This window comes from Lentinula edodes (genome assembly GCF_021015755.1).
Source record: "Lentinula edodes strain Le(Bin) 0899 ss11 chromosome Unknown C8R40scaffold_26, whole genome shotgun sequence".
In the NCBI taxonomy this organism is placed as follows: Eukaryota; Fungi; Basidiomycota; class Agaricomycetes; order Agaricales; family Omphalotaceae; genus Lentinula; species Lentinula edodes.
Genome location: NW_025764332.1, coordinates 1 through 15,048, shown reverse-complemented (window position 1 = coordinate 15,048; position 15,048 = coordinate 1). Strand labels below are relative to the sequence as shown.

Genomic DNA, 15,048 nt, shown 5'->3' with positions numbered 1-15,048 from the left:
AGCAGTTGAGGTTGGGAGTATAATCCTAGTAATGAGCACTAAGCTAGAGAACCTGGCCAAAGGTTTTGCGCCACTCACTTTACGCGCCTCTGGGTTCTTTCGTATCCTGACTTTAGATATAATATTCGTTGGAGGGCCCAGTCCTTGTGTGTTTGTTGAGGCCTTGAGGGTCAATGACTCAGCCTGGAAGATACTGGATTGAAAGGTTGAAGAGAGAGACTTAGACACCCAGCGCTTATCAATCCATGATGTCAGATAGTCAAAGTTGATTCATTGCCAAGGCCTAGGCGCCCGTATTTCTACGACGAGCGGTGCATCTTGAGTCCTGGACTCCTGGTCCGTTGATCTTCGTGCTTATAATTTATCGACGCTCAAAGGGCGCCCTCGACTGTTTGACCGACGTAGTACACGCTATCGCTCGCTCGGTGATATTTAAAGAGACGCCCTCGTATTGACCATTAACATGATCATGACTATGCTATACTAGGTTTACCCTTTCCTCGTTTAATTTTTTGCCTCGGAGTAACCTCACTCTGAATTGCATGCCCCTCTTCATTGACATGCACGAAGAGTTTAGTCTTACTCTCAAAGAATCTTCCACAACCAGCCCAGTTGCACTGTATCTGTAAAATGCTTCAGAAGTTCATACAGGCGCATGCGAAAGAAAAATTTGCTAACACTATGCGTTGCGCCGCTCAATTCCGCTTTCTTGGCCTGTCGTGCTCTGCGTTGTTCGCGCTTGGACAGCTCCAGCTTCTCGCCTGAATCAGGCCTGGCAGAGTCCTTTCCCTGCTCAATAGAGCCAATGTTTGATGAACCAGCTTCTTCAAAGAAAGCATGATCCAAACCTTGCATCTTTTTTTCAGATTTTGTACGAGGCTCTTTAGACGTCGCTAAAGGTTGTGCTTTTTCCCGGCCTTTCTTGCCTTTTGGCAAGTGACGTAAATTCTTTTCCTCCCCATTCTCTTCACGAGAAGCTTCTGGGGTGGCCGCATATGTGTGAATTTCCTGTTCGCTAGGTGGAGGGGAAGGAGATCGCGGAGGCTCATCCAGGAAGGAATCAAGATGGTCCTCAATACTTGGCGCCGTTTCTTCAACCTCCAACTGCGGCGCCTGATCCAAGCCCAACATCTCTCCCTCGTCCAACATTTCTCTACGAAGCCTTTCTACTTCTCTTAGATGCTTTTTGCTTCGTTCGTGACTGTCCCATGCAGCCTCACTTCTGAATGACTTGTTACACGCAACGCATTCCCATTCTTCAGGGTCATCTCCCTCTGCAACAGCCCATTCCAAATCATGTTCGCCAACTCGACTATCAATTTTTTGCCAGTCCTGCTCGATGTAGGCTGCGTCCGGTGTAAATATCTTTCTAGAATTTGGGGTAGACGAGCCGGATGCATGCATTTGAGTAGCCTCTGCTTGCCGTGCGATATGCTTCTTGTACCGCGGGTCCCGTTTTTTCAAGAATTTAGCCAAAGACTGAATTTGATCTCGATATTGTATGTATATAACCACAGTTGTTTTCATGACTCACTCTGACGGTATCATTGAAGTCTCTCCGAGCATCCTCTCTTGCCTTTTTATTGTCCTTCTCCATAAGTCTAATTGGTATTAGTTTCGATTGTGCGGTACCATCATTTCAAACGTACCTGCGCACTCGTCTATCGGGAGCTTCTGATATATTCCAGGCATCTGACCATGCAAAGTCCTTGGCCGTTGCAAAGTTAATCCACGTATTGTAGAAAGTTCGAGCCGCAGTAGCCTCTTCTCCTTTGCTTTGAGGTGCCCACGGCCAGTGTGAATATCCAAAAGAAGGTAGGTACACCTCGTCATCAGATACAAGCTTTTCCTCTGCTACCAGACGAGCAAAAACGCTGCGATATATAGCGTAGAAACCCTGACAATTGACCAATTTAGAGACACAAAAGGCGAAGGTAGAATGCCCACATCGCCTTCATCTCCAAAGTCTTTCCAGAGTGTAGCATCAAAAAAGCGACTAAGTTGGCGCACGGACAAGCCTCTGTCCCGAGCGCGGGAAGGAGGTGCTCCTTTGCGTATATCTTCGTAAACAGTTTCATCGTCAGGCTCCGGAGCCAACGATGCCTTGTGCGAGTCGTACCAAGCTCTCTCCTACTTGAGCACAATATAGACCTGATAAAGACGTAGTTTTCTGTAGCTTACTTGATCGTCACTTAGAACCTAACATGCCACTGGTCAATCGATGTGTTTATTGAAATCCGACTGATGATCTCAGATACCTCATATGCTTGTTGCAACTCTGCAAATCGTTTCGTGGCTCCTTCTACATCATCTTTGTTTTTGTCCGGATGGTGAAGAAGGGCAAGTCTACGAAATGAACGCTGCGATAGAAGGTGATGGAGATTGCATACAAAAAAGAAGAGAGTTGCGCCGCAATACTGACCTTTATTTCATCCGCTGTCGCAGTTTCTTCTACTTCAAGGAGCTGATAGTAATCTGTTATTTCATTCTGAATCTCATTTTGTCCAGAGTTCGATGCTCCAGCGCCCATGTTTTTTCTGAGTAGGACGGAAGCGACGTATAACTTTAAGGAAAAAGTAGTAAGTCACGTGGGTAAAATCGTCGCGTCATTAAAATTTTGAGCACTTTCCCTTCGAGTTCACGTTCAGTACTTCAGCTTCAGTACTCAGTGTTAACATGTCCGACTTTTTCAAAAATCCGCTTTCAAGTTCATCTACGGGTAAGTGGACCACGTACTGAGCATATTGAGCTTATATCTTTCATGAAGATAGTGCGGCTCGCAAACAAGCAATCATGGATCAAGTACGGAACGAATTAGCACAAGCCAACGCACAACAACTCATGAATGTATGTTTAAAGCTGTTGACATAGTCCCACCTCAATGAAAACTTGACGCCAGAACATGAATGAACGATGCTTCAAAGCCTGCGTCACCAAGCCTGGAGATTCATTGTCAAGTTCAGAACAAGTGCGCGTTTTCTGTTTGTATCGTCATGAAGTTCGTTCAAGAGAAATTATCCTAGACATGTTTGACCCGATGCCTTGACCGCTTCATGGACACTTGTGCGTGGATTCTCCTTCCTCCTTCATAATAATGCTCTAAGTCAGAATCCTCCAGTCAACATTGTCAGTAAGACCTACATTTCCCGGATAGCCAAAGAACGCTCAGAATCAGAATCAACACCCTTCAATTGAGCTTTTGTCCCATCCTATGTAGATTGCCCTAAATATCGTATCCTTCTCACATCACAAAAGTTTTTTTTAACTTTTCAGAAATCATCGTTCAGGTCTCAGATCTCAGGCCCCATAATGAAGCGAGTATATGTCTGCACCTGTTGAATACTGCGAAGAACCGACGAATACTACCCAAGACTCACGTATATATGAAGACCAAGATTGTCTACATATGTATCCATTTGTCTAGTCTGTAAATGGTTACAAGAATGTCAAGAGAGAGCACTGCATAGAAAACGATGTGATATTAAAAGACAGCTCCAAGGTATATAGAATGTGTAGGAGGGTCAGAAGAATAGTGTGCCCAGAATATGTCACTGGTGACGAAGTCCGCGTTTAGATGAATGGAAGATAGAGTAAGTCGTGGCAAGCATAAGTGGTCATGGTGTGTCGTAAAATATGTGCAGAGAATTACATGATTAAGCACAATGGTCGTTTTGATTTCTTGATTGACGGCTGCTCGGGAGGGTATCGTGCACGCATCTGTCGAACAAGATCTTCGAAGACATCCGCTGCAAAGAGAGTAAGAGAGATTAAGGCATGTTCAGTTAAACCCAAACCCACATATGTGCCAATTTCTCTTCGAAGACGTTTCGTAGAAAGGCAACTTCCAACGACTAGCAAGAGCTTGAATAGTATTGCGATGCACTTCACGTTCATTCACGAGGTCCAACTTTGTCCCGACAACCACAATAGGTATTGCTCCCTGAATTCAAAGAATTTTAATTGGGCAAATCCTGTGTCTCAACGAGGCTTACAGCTTCGCCTTTGATACGAATTATTTGCTTGCGAAGGTGATCGACTTCTTTCAGACTCGCCTCCTGGGTCAGACTGCGAACAGACGTGAGAAGAATTTATTCGGGGGGACGAAACGATAAACCCGACCTGAAGACTAGAATGAAGCCTTTGCCGGCCTAGAATGTAGGTAAGGTACACGGCAAAAGTGTTTACGCCACCATACCTTGATGTAAACTTCGTTCAGGCTGGTGAATTGTTCAAGGCCTGCTGTATCTAAGACTTCAAGCTAAACAGCAGCAAAATGATGGTCAGTATAAGCTGACAATGTGAACAGATTGAGGCAGACGCTCTGATGAAAGTGGAACGACGGCAGATATTTGAGTGGGTGGTAGGAGAGAGGGAAAGCAACGCACAGATGTGAGAGTCCCATCTACTGAGATGGAACGGCGGTATTCCTCTTGAGTAGGACGGTTAAGGAATTTTCATGCTAACATAATGGCGAGCCAACTCACCTTCAATCGTAGGGTCATAATTCTCCACGAATATATCCTGAATGAATCGAACTATGATAGCCGCAAATGGTTTGTATAACTGGTTGGCGTTTAAAGCTGGACGACCATTATTACCTGTGAGAGCAGATTTCCCTACACCCCCAGCTGCTCAACAGTCAGTCATTATCACTTGAGACTTCATAGCTAGGATGCTGTCTTACCCCCTAGAACGACGACTTTGAATTGGGCCATACACTCGCACACTTTGAACCGTGAAGGCAGAGCAAACCAGGGCTCTGAGGACGCTGTAGCGTTAGATAACGCGGGGGGAGGTAAAAGAAATACAAAAAGGATAGGAAGGCTGTCAGATTCAAAGATATATGTAGATACACGAGGTCGTGACCAACCATCGTGAGACTGAAAGCTGTATCGGCAACTAGATTAGCATCCGACAGTTGCATGACGGTCAGCATGGTAAGGTCCAGAGTATTCATGGATTTTTCTGAGGGAGGGGAACTACTTGGACGGTGAGTAAGAACGCTTTAATTTGCGTTTGGCATTGTTGTTGATGGGCCCACAGGGTTATATTCGAGCTGTACAATGACAGCGCTCCCAAGGCAAGCGAAAAGTATGTAGTTTCCTTCTTTCTCTTCTCATTCACCGTTGACCAGAGCAGTTTCCGTGCACTTTGCACAGGGGAGAAAGGCCGTACCAGCTCTGATGTTCCGCTGTATTACAAAGGCTCCATCATCCACAGGTCTATAAAAGATTTTATGATTCAAGGCGGAGGTCAGAGCACAAACTTCTGTTGTTAAACATTAAACTATATATTATGACAGATTTCACGAAAAGGAATGGGACTGGCGGCGAATCTATCTATGGAGGAATGTTTGCAGATGAAGACTTACTTAGACCTTTGGATTCTGAAGCGTTGCTTTGTATGGCAAATCGAGGACCTGATACGAATGGTTCACAGTTCTTCATCACCCTGCGGCCTTGTCCACACCTAAACGGAAAACATGTCGTTTTTGGCAGAGTGCTTAGAGGCTATGATGAAGTTGTTCAGAAGATTGCAGAAGTACCTGTCGATGGAAAAGATAGGCCGTTAAGTCCTGTGGTGATACACAATTGCGGGGAGTTGGAACTCAAAAAACCGCCAGGTATGTTTCTATCTGTCGGTCGACGCTATCCACAAAACCTAAACAACAATATTCTAGCCAAACTAGTTCCCTCGGAATCAGAGCCGGAACCATTGAAAGAGGAAAAACCAAGAGAATCACGACGTCGTTCGCGTCATTCCCGCTCAATTTCTCGTTCGTCAGACAGCGAATCAGACTCGTCCAACAAGCGTCATCGTCGTAAAAAATCGAAACGCAAACACCGGAATGACAAAAACGCAGATAGTATCGAAAAAGAAGCCAAACTCAATTTTAGGGGGGAAACTGAAGAAGAGTACGATGCACGTCTGGAGCGGGAAGAAAACGAGCGGTTGGCCGCGGATAGAAAAATCCAGTTGGAAAGGATGAAGGGAAAATATGATGCCGAGTCTCAAACTCAAGATGGCGTAAGGTTCAAAGGTCAGATTAGTTTATCTTCAAATCCTTGCAGGTTTCGTTACTGAGCATCCCCAGGTCGAGGAAGAATGAAATACATTGACCCAGATGTTCGATTTAGATAATGTTTTGTAAACCGAATTGAACTTTTTTTGGTAAATCATCGAGCCAGCTATGTTGATCGGCTAGCAAAAGAGACGTGCGAGGAAAAGGCACTCGCTGAACTTATGAACACATAGGTTATAAATAAGAAACTCAAGTTTTAGCGTGTCAAGGCACCGAACACTATATAGTAACTTCACCCAGCTTTTCTGCAAGTGTCTCTTCCTTTCTAATCGTTTCAGCTTCTTCAGCTTTCTTCTTGTTTGCGGCTGCATTAGCAAAACTGAAAGCAGGTCGCACGTTGGCACTCATTCCCTGGGGTATGACTTTGGAAGTGGGAGCAGGTGGAGAGGAAGGTGGCTGGGAATGGGAGCCAGCACTTGCTGGTGGCGTATGGTTACGGCTGATAGGTCGTTCGATGCTAGTCCGAGAACTAGTCCGAGACATGGAGATACGGTTGAGCTCACGATCTTTTTCTAGCTTTTGAGTAATCTCGATGTCCTTGGCCGTGACATCTACGGGTCTGAGCCTAACATTCAGCAAAGAAACACATTGTAGATACAACTGGACGTACTTGGCAGTACCGAAAGGATTGGAGCGAGATCCAGAAGTTGGTGGGGTTGGTCCAATTTTTGGAGAGGAGAGTGGGCTGGGAACATTAGAGCCGTTACCCGATCGGGGTAATAATTCCAATTTGCGTCTTCCCATCTGCGGTGTGGGAGGCGTAGAGCCAGTAGCTGTATACAGATACACTGAGCTTTCCTTTTCTCGGCGAAGTTGAAATATCAACTCACGAGAGGTGTTGTCACGGGCAGGTCTTGCCCGAGAGGAACTTCTCCAATCTGACTCTTCAGGAACAGGATCTCTCGGAGGGCCCATATCACCTCGTCCTCTACCACTTCCGAACCTATTGGTCGGAGCCGCGTTCTCTCTCTCTTCTGCAGGTTTGAATTTCGACCCCTTGGACCATACCTCGTCGCGATCAGCGGCCCCAGAGTTGTCGGAACCAAAGCCAATGGGTTTTTTTCTCATGGATCCAGTGGGAGTTTCGGGCTCCGGCAAAGCTGCCCGAGGTCGACTTGAACGCCAGTCGTTGGCGTCCTCGGAAACACTCGGAAGAGGGTCGGGACGAGGTCCATCGAATCTGCGACGTGAGGAATCTCGCGATGATGAGACGTCTGGTAGAGGTCCGTCTCTTCTCCAGGGATTGTCAAATTTGCTATCGTCGTTTCCGCCAAATCCTGAACGTTCCTTGGCTGGGTAGAACAGTTCAGGAAATTTTAAATGGAGTTCAGAGATCAAGTACTCACGGGCTTCTGCAACGCTAACTCGAATAGTCCTTCCTGAAAACGCCTGATAGACTTAATAAGTCTCTGTAACGCACAGAAAAAGAAAGTTAGGATATTCACAGCGCCGCTTTTAGAAATAGCATCCTTGAGGCTGTCCAGATCCTCAAATTCAACATACCCGAATCCTTTTGGTTTATCATCTCTGTCCTTGATAATTTTGACCGACTTGGTCTAAATTGGACCACTCAGAATTCCAGTAATTGTGAGAGCCACGAATGCGACATGCCTTTGTGAAGAACTCCTCGAGTTCTGCTTCTATGAGGTCGAAAGGAAGGTTGCCAACGAAAGCCGTGTACGGGGGCTGAGTTGGTAAAGGAATGTCCTCACGAGGTGGTAGAGCAGCGCGATCAGCTGTCGTTCTCAAGCATTAGCCCGAAGAAATGGTCCGGAAAGATGTACACACGTCGAGAGGCTAAGAAGTCATCACTTCGACGGCCGTAGCGGTCATTTTGGTGGCCTTGGTCATCATCGCTCCTCATCGCAGCTGCTCATAGACAATGTATCAATACCAAACAGACATTTACAGCGGCGACTCGAACTCACGAGCGGAGGGCAATTCGTCCATTTCATCAGCCCATGATCCTGGTGCTAGAACAGAGCAGAGTAAAGTGAGACGGAAGGAAAAATGATTTGGTAACAGTAAATCCTACCAGTTTCAAGAAACTCGTTCAGAGAAATCTTTTTAGCTTTCTTGGGAGCTGCAAAGATCAACAGGGGATCAGCATTGATACCAAGAAATTCTACTTCAGAGGGACCTACGCATAATGCGGTGAGAGAGCAAAAAGTTGGGCTGCAATCATGTGACATAAGCAAGCATAGTTGTGACGTACAACTTCAATCTTTATTTAACCTCAGTCCTCCTCAAGGCCTCAGGCCTCACTGTAATATTCTACTCTGTCGTCAACCCCGAAGCAAGTTCTTGTCGCTCAAAAAATGGCTTCCGCCTCAATAGGAGCCTTTGGGAACGCGTTGGCGAGTCCAATGACAAACGGACATAGCCCACTCTCAGAGCGGATTCAAATCATTAACGACCAGAAACAATTCACGTATGTAGTTGAGCAATTCCCCTTCCACTGAATTGGAACGAACTGTGTATAGGTCGGAGCTGACGTCGCAAATCGAACGCTGGGACCTTCGGGATGCAGGCTTCAACTACAATATTGTTGCTGTCTTTGGTTCTCAGTCCACTGGCAAGAGTTAGTTGGAATGTACAAGCGATGACACCTTTCTGGAACTAATGCTCCTCGCCAGGTACATTACTGAACAGACTGTTTGGCACTACGTTCGACGTCATGGACGAAACGAAACGGCAACAGACGACCAAAGGTTAGAACTTTTCAAATAATCTTTTATAGAATGCTTAAGGCGGCTCCAGGCATCTGGATGTGCAGAGGGAAAGACATGAACATCATGGTTATGGATGTGGAAGGCACCGACGGCAGAGAACGTGGAGAGGACCAGGTACGTATAAATAATAATGCATGGGGAATGAGAGTTCTGAATGCATAACTTGGACTTTAGGATTTTGAGCGCAAATCCGCCTTGTTCTCCCTTGCCTCTTCCGAAGTACTTATTATCAACTTATGGGAACATCAAGTTGGTTTATACCAGGGCGCTAATATGGGCTTGCTCAAGACAGTCTTTGAAGTCAATCTTGGATTATTTGGTGGCAAGAAGGCACAGGACGGGTGCGTATGTTTCTATCATTGGGCTTTCACTCAGCTCAGGTTATGATAGCACAAATGGTCGCACTCTTTTACTCTTCGTCATCCGTGACCACATTGGAACCACGCCTCTCGCGAACCTCCAGGCGACTCTTACTGCGGACCTGCAAAGAATTTGGGACTCCCTATCCAAGCCGGATGAACTCAAAGATCGTCAACTGACAGACTACTTTGACCTTGATTTCACCGCGCTTCCGCATAAAATTCTTGCAACGGACCAGTTCGAGTTAGAAACGCGCAATTTGAGAGGACGCTTTGTGGACAAGACAAAATCGGACTACCTTTTCAAATCTATATATCACAAACGCATACCAGCCGATGGCGTGGCGTTCTACATGGAGAACATATGGGTAAGGTCAACGCACTCTACATCTCAAAATCCATTGTCTCATTTTGCCGTGTAGGAACAAGTCCAAAGCAACAAAGATCTCGACCTTCCGACCCAGCAAGAGCTCCTTGCACAATTCCGTTGCGATGAAATTTCTGCAGTCGCCCTTACAGAATTCAACGAACAAGCCAAGCCTCAGAAACGACCTATTGAAGCTGGAAAGGTTGTAGAAGGACTGGGCGCTATGATGCGCAGCTGGCGTACGGTGGCTTTAGAACGATACGACCGGGATGCATCGCGCTATCACCAAGGCGTTTACAAACGCAAACGCGCGGACTTGATTGTCTCACTCGATGCTACGCTATCGCCTCTGTTCCTAGGTCAATTGAAGAACTTACACAAGGCATGTCTCGGAGCATTCAAGAAAGACATTCTGGAAGGGATGAAAGGAGAAGAGTATAATTTCGCTGATGTAGTAAGCAAGGCAAAGGCCAAGTGCGACAATAGATTTACAACGGGTGCGAGGGAGAGTGTGGTAGATGATTCTGAAGAGGGGAAGACAGAGTGGAATTGGGAAGAAGAGCTGGAATTGTTAAGAGAGGAGGTGCAGAGTGTTGCTGATCAGTGCAGGAAGGATGAAACTAAAAAGATGGTCAACACCATCGAGGTGAGTTTATTATTCGAAGCCTTTGCTTTCTTCTCAACATGCTCTCGTTTCGCAGCGGAATTTCAAGAAGCAGATTTCGGAACCAATAGAGTTGGCACTCAACAAAGGGTCGCCCAATATGTGGGACGAGGTTTTGAAGGCGTTCCGGCAAACTCTAGACAAGGCTGAATCAACTTATTTGATCAAAGCAACAAGTAAACGTCGACTCTGTTCAAGTATTCAATTTTAGTCTTAAAGTTTTCATAGGCTTCAACTGCACGGAAGAAGAAAATACGTATTCTTTAGCCGCCCTTCGCCGACGTGCATGGCAGGCCCTTCGGAGCAAGATTGACGAGCAAACGGCAGACTCTGTGTTCGTAGGCAGACTACGAGCACATTTCGAGGAACGGTTCCGATACGACGAGCAGGGTGTACCCAGAGTATGGAAGCCGGAAGATGATATCGACGGGGTTTACAGAAAAGCAAAGGAACAAACCCTCGAGCTAATTCCTCTGTACTCCAAAATTGTGCCCCTAGATTCCTCCGTGGCGTACGTTCTTCCTCCGGATGCCATCTCCTCGTCAGATTCTGGTTCTTCTCTTGAGGAAGCTTTTGATTTCGAATCTTCCCTGGTAGTGTTTTCCGAAACTAAAGCTTTGGATCTGGCAGCCAAGTTCCGAAAGGACGCGGATTTGGCGTATGTTGAGGCGAAACGGAGTACAGTGTCGAGTGTGGCTCAAATTCCGTTTTGGATGTATGGTGTATTGTTGGTACTGGGTTGGAACGAGTTCATGATGGTGTTGTTCAACCCTATATATTTCATGTTCTTGCTGATGGCTGCCGCTGCTGCGTGAGTGGATGACCTGTGATTTACACCTGGATGAACCACTGATGAAGCTACAACAGGTACCTCATCATACAACTTGGATTAGCAGGCCCATTACTAAGTATCACGCAGACTATGGGATTAGAGGTCAGTTTTTCTACCTATGTGATCATAATGGTGACTGATGAACCATCGTTGCAGATCAAGCGACAAGCCACTCAAAAACTACGAGAGCACTTTTCCGAGCCTATGCTTGCACAAGCACAGGCTCACAATGCTCGGTCACAGTCGAGTTCCATGATCGAAGAAGAGGATTACGAATTGAGGAAACGACAGGAGGGATCGCCCATGTAATAATTTGTCAGGGACCTCTATGGTGGATGATTGCACTATGTATGCATGTTTTAGATTGGGTAATTCTATGGCCATTATGTATGATGTGTTACGATCTGCTACGATGTGCAATGTCACCGTTTTCGTCGACTCGAAACTAGAGTAAAGCCATCTTCGTCAACTTCTGGTTTTCTCTGACCGCGGTTGGAATCGATAAGGTGTGGAACTTCATCTTCGTCCATCGGATGATCACCGTCTTCATCGTCACCTTCACTATCATCATCTTCCCAATCGCCATCCTCTTCGACCGCTTCTTGGTAATGCGCCTGGATTTTGCGCCCTTTTGCGCTCTCAACGCGTGACTCCCACTCCTGAACCTTTTTCTCACCCTCAGAATGGGTAATCGTTGTAGAACTAGGACTGGCTGAGTTTATGATCGCGTCCCATAGTTGGACGATATCTTTGCCCAAGGTCTCCGCGCTACCATCCTCGACATGGACTTCAAATTCATCAGCCATGATTTGGAGTAGAGTATCCTCGATGTCCTCTGGTTCTACGCGGGAATCGACGTTGGAGGATGATGCTGAGTTGGTTTTAGATTGTTTCTCCTCGAACATATCGACGACGACGCCTGCCATCCATGTCCGTTTTTCTTTTGCGCCCGGGCCGCCCCATGACTCTTGAACGGCTAGGGTGAGCGTTTCCCAGAGAGCAAGCCTGGCGATGACCCCGCGAGCAAAGAGAACCAGTGAAGGGGAAGGTGCAGAAGACATCGTGGTCTACAATCTGAATCACTGAGACTCCTGTACACTCCTGTACATCATCCCAATACGCTTCGTTTTCTACTCATAGGATACTTGGGGAAAGCAGGATAGGGCACATGGTGTAGTTGGTTATCACATCCGCTTAGCATGCGGGGGGTGCTGGGTTCAATTCCCAGTGTGTCCAGTTACTGAAAGGATTAAATATTAGACCTTGCTTGCTTAGGTCCTTCTCCAGTCTGCCCGATTAGCGCGCGTGAAGATTTTACCACACTTTTTCAGATTATCATTTCGCCTCACGTTACATAATCTTATCTGCACACCTTCTCACACCCATTATTACAATGAACTTTTTCCGTCGCACAATGTTGGTTTGTTCACTATCAATTTTGTTTACTACAGAGGCTACCTGACCAATCTTCTTAACGTTAAATATTCACCGCATTGCACAAATCCTTTCAAACGCACATTATCTCTTAAAATGACTCCATCCCACTTTGCTATTGCCTTTCTTTCAGTCGAGTTGTAAACAGTGACCCTCATCTGTGTTCTCCTTGGTACACCTACTTTTGTCAATAGAGCTCATTAGCAAAATCACTTTTTGACGTGAACTGAATTGGTTGGAGCTGTTCTCAGCCAATCAAATCCCCTCGAAATTTGCTGCTAATAAGCTCTAATGCATAATTCACTGCATCGGAAATTGCATCGGGACTTGTCACCATCACCACTATCTCTTGAATGTTCTCCAGTCGTGTCAATAGTTCAACAAAAATGTCAACCACTTCATCATTAGCCTATTGTGGATATTATCAGTACACATTGTAACTCATTCTTTCAATGTACGTGGATTTGCTGATACCAAATTCCCCTAAAGACAGACTTCAGCATTTGAAGTTGCGGTCCTGCATTCAAAACTTTCAACACCTGTGTATACCAATGCCCTCCTTGCATTCGAAGCTCAAATGCAGTCATAGTTCGGACTTTGGACAATGCATTGACAAAGAGTGTCCATTCAAATTCAGCCACTTTGTCATCTATCAACGTCATGTTGAGTGATAACCTCAGTTGATAAGAGAAACAACAATATTATATCTATATACCTGTTGAGTGATAACCTATAGTACTTGAGTAAGACTAAGGACTAAGAAAAGAAATAAGTAATCTCACCTCAGTTGATAAGAGAAACAACTGAGGGAGTATAAAATCATGTATCGAATATTATATGGTAATCGAGAAATATAGGGGTAAGTTAGAATCGGTGGCCGGAAGGGTCGCACAGGACAAAGCTGAGCATACGGAGTACCAGTCCAACACCCCCCCTACTGCGTATGATCCAGATTAAGCATTTGAATGATTCGAGCATGCGTAGTCCCCGAAAGAGCCTTCGTCGTGATGTCTGCAACATTTTCTCCACTCCGAACACGGATTACCTTCACACTTCCATCCTTCACTCTTTCCCTGATGTAATGTTCACGCATGTCAATGTGTTTGATAAGTGAATGATTCCTCGGTTCCTCTGACAGTGACACAGAACCAAAGTTGTCGCCATGGAGGAGAGTCGGACCACTAAGCGGAAGGTCAATCTCTTGAATAAATGATCGAAGCCAGCAGGCTTGCTGACAAGCTTTCGAGAGCCCAATATACTCAGCCTCCACTGTAGACAATGCAACCGAGCCCTGTCTCTTCGATGCCCAGGACACTGGAGCACCACCCATGAAAAAAACGTAGCCAGCAGTAGATCGACGAGTCACTAGACAGGAAGCCCAATCGCTATCCGAGTAACCCAAAGGTGCAAGGCCGAAACCGATAACGAGCTTGCCTCGTTTTTGTGTGAAAGAGAAAGGAAGGAATCTAATGGGCACTCCAACCAACCAATCTAATACACAATATGCGAGTTCACTGCTATCAAATTTATTTAATAGCAAGGGGTAGCGTTGGCAAAGGTTCCGCAAAGCTTTGAGAGCTAAGTACGAAGCTTTGATCAATCAATTTGAATCGTTCTAAGGATTCGATATATTCCTTTGATCAAGGTAGATTTAGCACAATTTGTGCTTTGGTTTGTATTGATTTGGGTATATCAAGAATTGGGGGTTTGAATCAAAGTAAATTAAAACCGAAACACACAGACCCCTACAGAGGGCTAGAACTATGTGCTGGCACAACCACACAGCGTGATTTGCCCTTAAGACCAACGACTGATCCTAAGTTCAAAGAATACCCAACAACTGGATAGACTTCTCGCAGTCACAAGGAGCAGAACACGACGTTCCTATACTCACAAGTGCCGGGCCCGAATGGCTGCTAGCGAAGAGGTTTCAGTCTGGCGGGAGTGTGTCTTTCCTTTTTACGGATTAGCACTGCAACGTCGTCCCAAAATCACTTGTATTCCAGATACATCGGATCGCTATTTATACATACAGAATATAGAGTCGCATAGTACAATTAATTTAATACAATAAACGTTCGGAACCGCAAGGAAACTTCTACACTCAGTCAGATACCATTTAATTTGAATCTACATGTCCTTATTTGGTCCATATTGGTTCCAAGATTCTAGTATACCTCCAAACATAGGTAGGTACTTCAATATTCATTTAATTTAATTGTTTTTAGAGAATGACTCGAATGGTGTTCAACTGTCATTGCGGTTCAACACTTACTTCGATCGTTTGTCATCTCGTCCGGAGGCAAATCAGCTCTCCTCGATTCTAATCCTATCAATCTGATTCATCTGGATTAAACTAATTGCTTCTCTCTTTCAATAGACACCCATTGTGCCTATACTCAATCAAGGGAGTTACACATAGTATTCATTTAATTGCATTCTTCAATATTTTCTACGTCAGGACTCTTTGACATTCATTTGATATGTCTTCGGAGCCTCGCAGTACTTCGATCGTTCTTCTAGTCATTTTCCTCAACCATGCAACTTGATTGGTCTATTAGACTAAATCGCAGTCCTT

At 45.5% G+C, this 15,048-nt stretch overlaps 8 protein-coding genes and 1 non-coding gene across 9 annotated transcripts; 4 read left to right on the top strand and 5 right to left on the bottom strand.

Annotated features, from left to right (window-relative positions):
* Window positions 1-227: 227 nt before the first annotated feature.
* On the bottom strand, window positions 228-2,582 carry C8R40DRAFT_1113121 (DnaJ domain-containing protein). The gene is made up of 8 exons (XM_046228448.1): window positions 2,423-2,582; window positions 2,259-2,360; window positions 2,182-2,199; window positions 1,948-2,130; window positions 1,650-1,897; window positions 1,535-1,601; window positions 679-1,479; window positions 228-623 (listed from the first exon to the last, which is right to left on the bottom strand). Exons 1-8 carry the CDS (start codon window positions 2,528-2,530, stop codon window positions 474-476), a joined length of 1,677 nt encoding a protein of 558 aa, XP_046084407.1. The 5' UTR covers window positions 2,531-2,582; the 3' UTR covers window positions 228-473.
* A 22-nt stretch (window positions 2,583-2,604) lies between these two features.
* C8R40DRAFT_379055 (Tim10/DDP family zinc finger-domain-containing protein) lies at window positions 2,605-3,406 on the top strand. Its single transcript, XM_046234874.1, has 5 exons — window positions 2,605-2,719; window positions 2,768-2,847; window positions 2,900-2,968; window positions 3,024-3,063; window positions 3,119-3,406. The coding sequence occupies exons 1-5, from the start codon at window positions 2,677-2,679 to the stop codon at window positions 3,193-3,195; spliced, it is 309 nt and encodes a 102-aa protein (XP_046084406.1). The 5' UTR covers window positions 2,605-2,676; the 3' UTR covers window positions 3,196-3,406.
* On the bottom strand, window positions 3,324-4,892 carry C8R40DRAFT_1113113 (small GTPase superfamily). The gene is made up of 9 exons (XM_046228447.1): window positions 4,685-4,892; window positions 4,599-4,628; window positions 4,485-4,535; window positions 4,386-4,429; window positions 4,196-4,258; window positions 4,120-4,148; window positions 3,993-4,065; window positions 3,799-3,940; window positions 3,324-3,746 (listed from the first exon to the last, which is right to left on the bottom strand). The coding sequence occupies exons 1-9, from the start codon at window positions 4,713-4,715 to the stop codon at window positions 3,646-3,648; spliced, it is 564 nt and encodes a 187-aa protein (XP_046084405.1). The 5' UTR covers window positions 4,716-4,892; the 3' UTR covers window positions 3,324-3,645.
* A 1-nt stretch (window position 4,893) lies between these two features.
* Window positions 4,894-6,141, top strand: C8R40DRAFT_1253784 (cyclophilin-like domain-containing protein; the record flags this gene model as incomplete). Its single annotated transcript, XM_046233740.1, has 6 exons — window positions 4,894-4,990; window positions 5,044-5,091; window positions 5,140-5,252; window positions 5,303-5,623; window positions 5,681-6,040; window positions 6,095-6,141. The coding sequence occupies exons 1-6, from the start codon at window positions 4,923-4,925 to the stop codon at window positions 6,139-6,141; spliced, it is 957 nt and encodes a 318-aa protein (XP_046084404.1). The 5' UTR covers window positions 4,894-4,922.
* Window positions 6,135-8,284, bottom strand: C8R40DRAFT_1113106 (uncharacterized protein). Its single transcript, XM_046228446.1, has 10 exons — window positions 8,227-8,284; window positions 8,118-8,165; window positions 8,011-8,055; window positions 7,871-7,951; window positions 7,694-7,818; window positions 7,528-7,638; window positions 7,429-7,471; window positions 6,913-7,374; window positions 6,693-6,855; window positions 6,135-6,641 (listed from the first exon to the last, which is right to left on the bottom strand). The coding sequence occupies exons 1-10, from the start codon at window positions 8,228-8,230 to the stop codon at window positions 6,302-6,304; spliced, it is 1,422 nt and encodes a 473-aa protein (XP_046084403.1). The 5' UTR covers window positions 8,231-8,284; the 3' UTR covers window positions 6,135-6,301.
* A 116-nt stretch (window positions 8,285-8,400) lies between these two features.
* On the top strand, window positions 8,401-11,345 carry C8R40DRAFT_1172503 (root hair defective 3 GTP-binding protein; the record flags this gene model as incomplete). The annotated part of the gene is made up of 11 exons (XM_046231864.1): window positions 8,401-8,513; window positions 8,566-8,663; window positions 8,719-8,793; window positions 8,843-8,928; window positions 8,989-9,155; window positions 9,205-9,541; window positions 9,596-10,186; window positions 10,242-10,380; window positions 10,433-11,015; window positions 11,072-11,138; window positions 11,193-11,345. 11 exons carry the CDS (start codon window positions 8,401-8,403, stop codon window positions 11,343-11,345), a joined length of 2,409 nt encoding a protein of 802 aa, XP_046084402.1.
* Window positions 11,346-11,458: 113 nt separating this feature from the next.
* Window positions 11,459-12,103, bottom strand: C8R40DRAFT_1050074 (Pre-rRNA-processing protein TSR2-domain-containing protein; the record flags this gene model as incomplete). The annotated part of the gene is made up of 1 exon (XM_046224604.1): window positions 11,459-12,103. A coding segment is annotated over one exon (645 nt), but the record flags the coding sequence as incomplete, so codon positions are not given.
* A 95-nt stretch (window positions 12,104-12,198) lies between these two features.
* Window positions 12,199-12,272, top strand: C8R40DRAFT_t170. Its single transcript has one exon. It is a non-coding gene; the product is annotated as a tRNA-Ala (tRNA).
* Window positions 12,273-12,717: 445 nt separating this feature from the next.
* Window positions 12,718-13,132, bottom strand: C8R40DRAFT_1070903 (uncharacterized protein; the record flags this gene model as incomplete). Its single annotated transcript, XM_046226287.1, has 2 exons — window positions 12,718-12,879; window positions 12,929-13,132. The coding sequence occupies 2 exons, from the start codon at window positions 13,130-13,132 to the stop codon at window positions 12,718-12,720; spliced, it is 366 nt and encodes a 121-aa protein (XP_046084400.1).
* Window positions 13,133-15,048: the final 1,916 nt, after the last annotated feature.

Bases quoted from the DNA above. Each gene is read 5' to 3' on its own strand.
- C8R40DRAFT_1113121 (XM_046228448.1), bottom strand. From the start codon at position 2,530: ATGGGCGCTGGAGCATCGAACTCTGGACAAAATGAGATTCAGAATGAA. The intron at 1,898-1,947 runs GTGGGCATTCTA...GTCAATTGTCAG, and splicing joins ACTTTGGAGATGAAGGCGAT to GGTTTCTACGCTATATATCG. The intron at 624-678 runs GTTAGCAAATTT...AGCATTTTACAG, and splicing joins TGAGCGGCGCAACGCATAGT to ATACAGTGCAACTGGGCTGG.
- C8R40DRAFT_379055 (XM_046234874.1), top strand. From the start codon at position 2,677: ATGTCCGACTTTTTCAAAAATCCGCTTTCAAGTTCATCTACGG. The intron at 2,720-2,767 runs GTAAGTGGACCA...TCTTTCATGAAG, and splicing joins GCTTTCAAGTTCATCTACGG to ATAGTGCGGCTCGCAAACAA. The intron at 3,064-3,118 runs GTGCGTGGATTC...AGAATCCTCCAG, and splicing joins TGACCGCTTCATGGACACTT to TCAACATTGTCAGTAAGACC.
- C8R40DRAFT_1113113 (XM_046228447.1), bottom strand. From the start codon at position 4,715: ATGGCCCAATTCAAAGTCGTCGTTCTAGGGG. The intron at 4,629-4,684 runs GTAAGACAGCAT...ACTGTTGAGCAG, and splicing joins CAAAGTCGTCGTTCTAGGGG to CTGGGGGTGTAGGGAAATCT. The intron at 3,941-3,992 runs GTAAGCCTCGTT...CTTTGAATTCAG, and splicing joins TTCGTATCAAAGGCGAAGCT to GGAGCAATACCTATTGTGGT.
- C8R40DRAFT_1113106 (XM_046228446.1), bottom strand. The intron at 7,819-7,870 runs GTGTGTACATCT...TGAGAACGACAG, and splicing joins TGACTTCTTAGCCTCTCGAC to CTGATCGCGCTGCTCTACCA. The intron at 6,642-6,692 runs GTACGTCCAGTT...TGTTAGGCTCAG, and splicing joins AATCCTTTCGGTACTGCCAA to ACCCGTAGATGTCACGGCCA.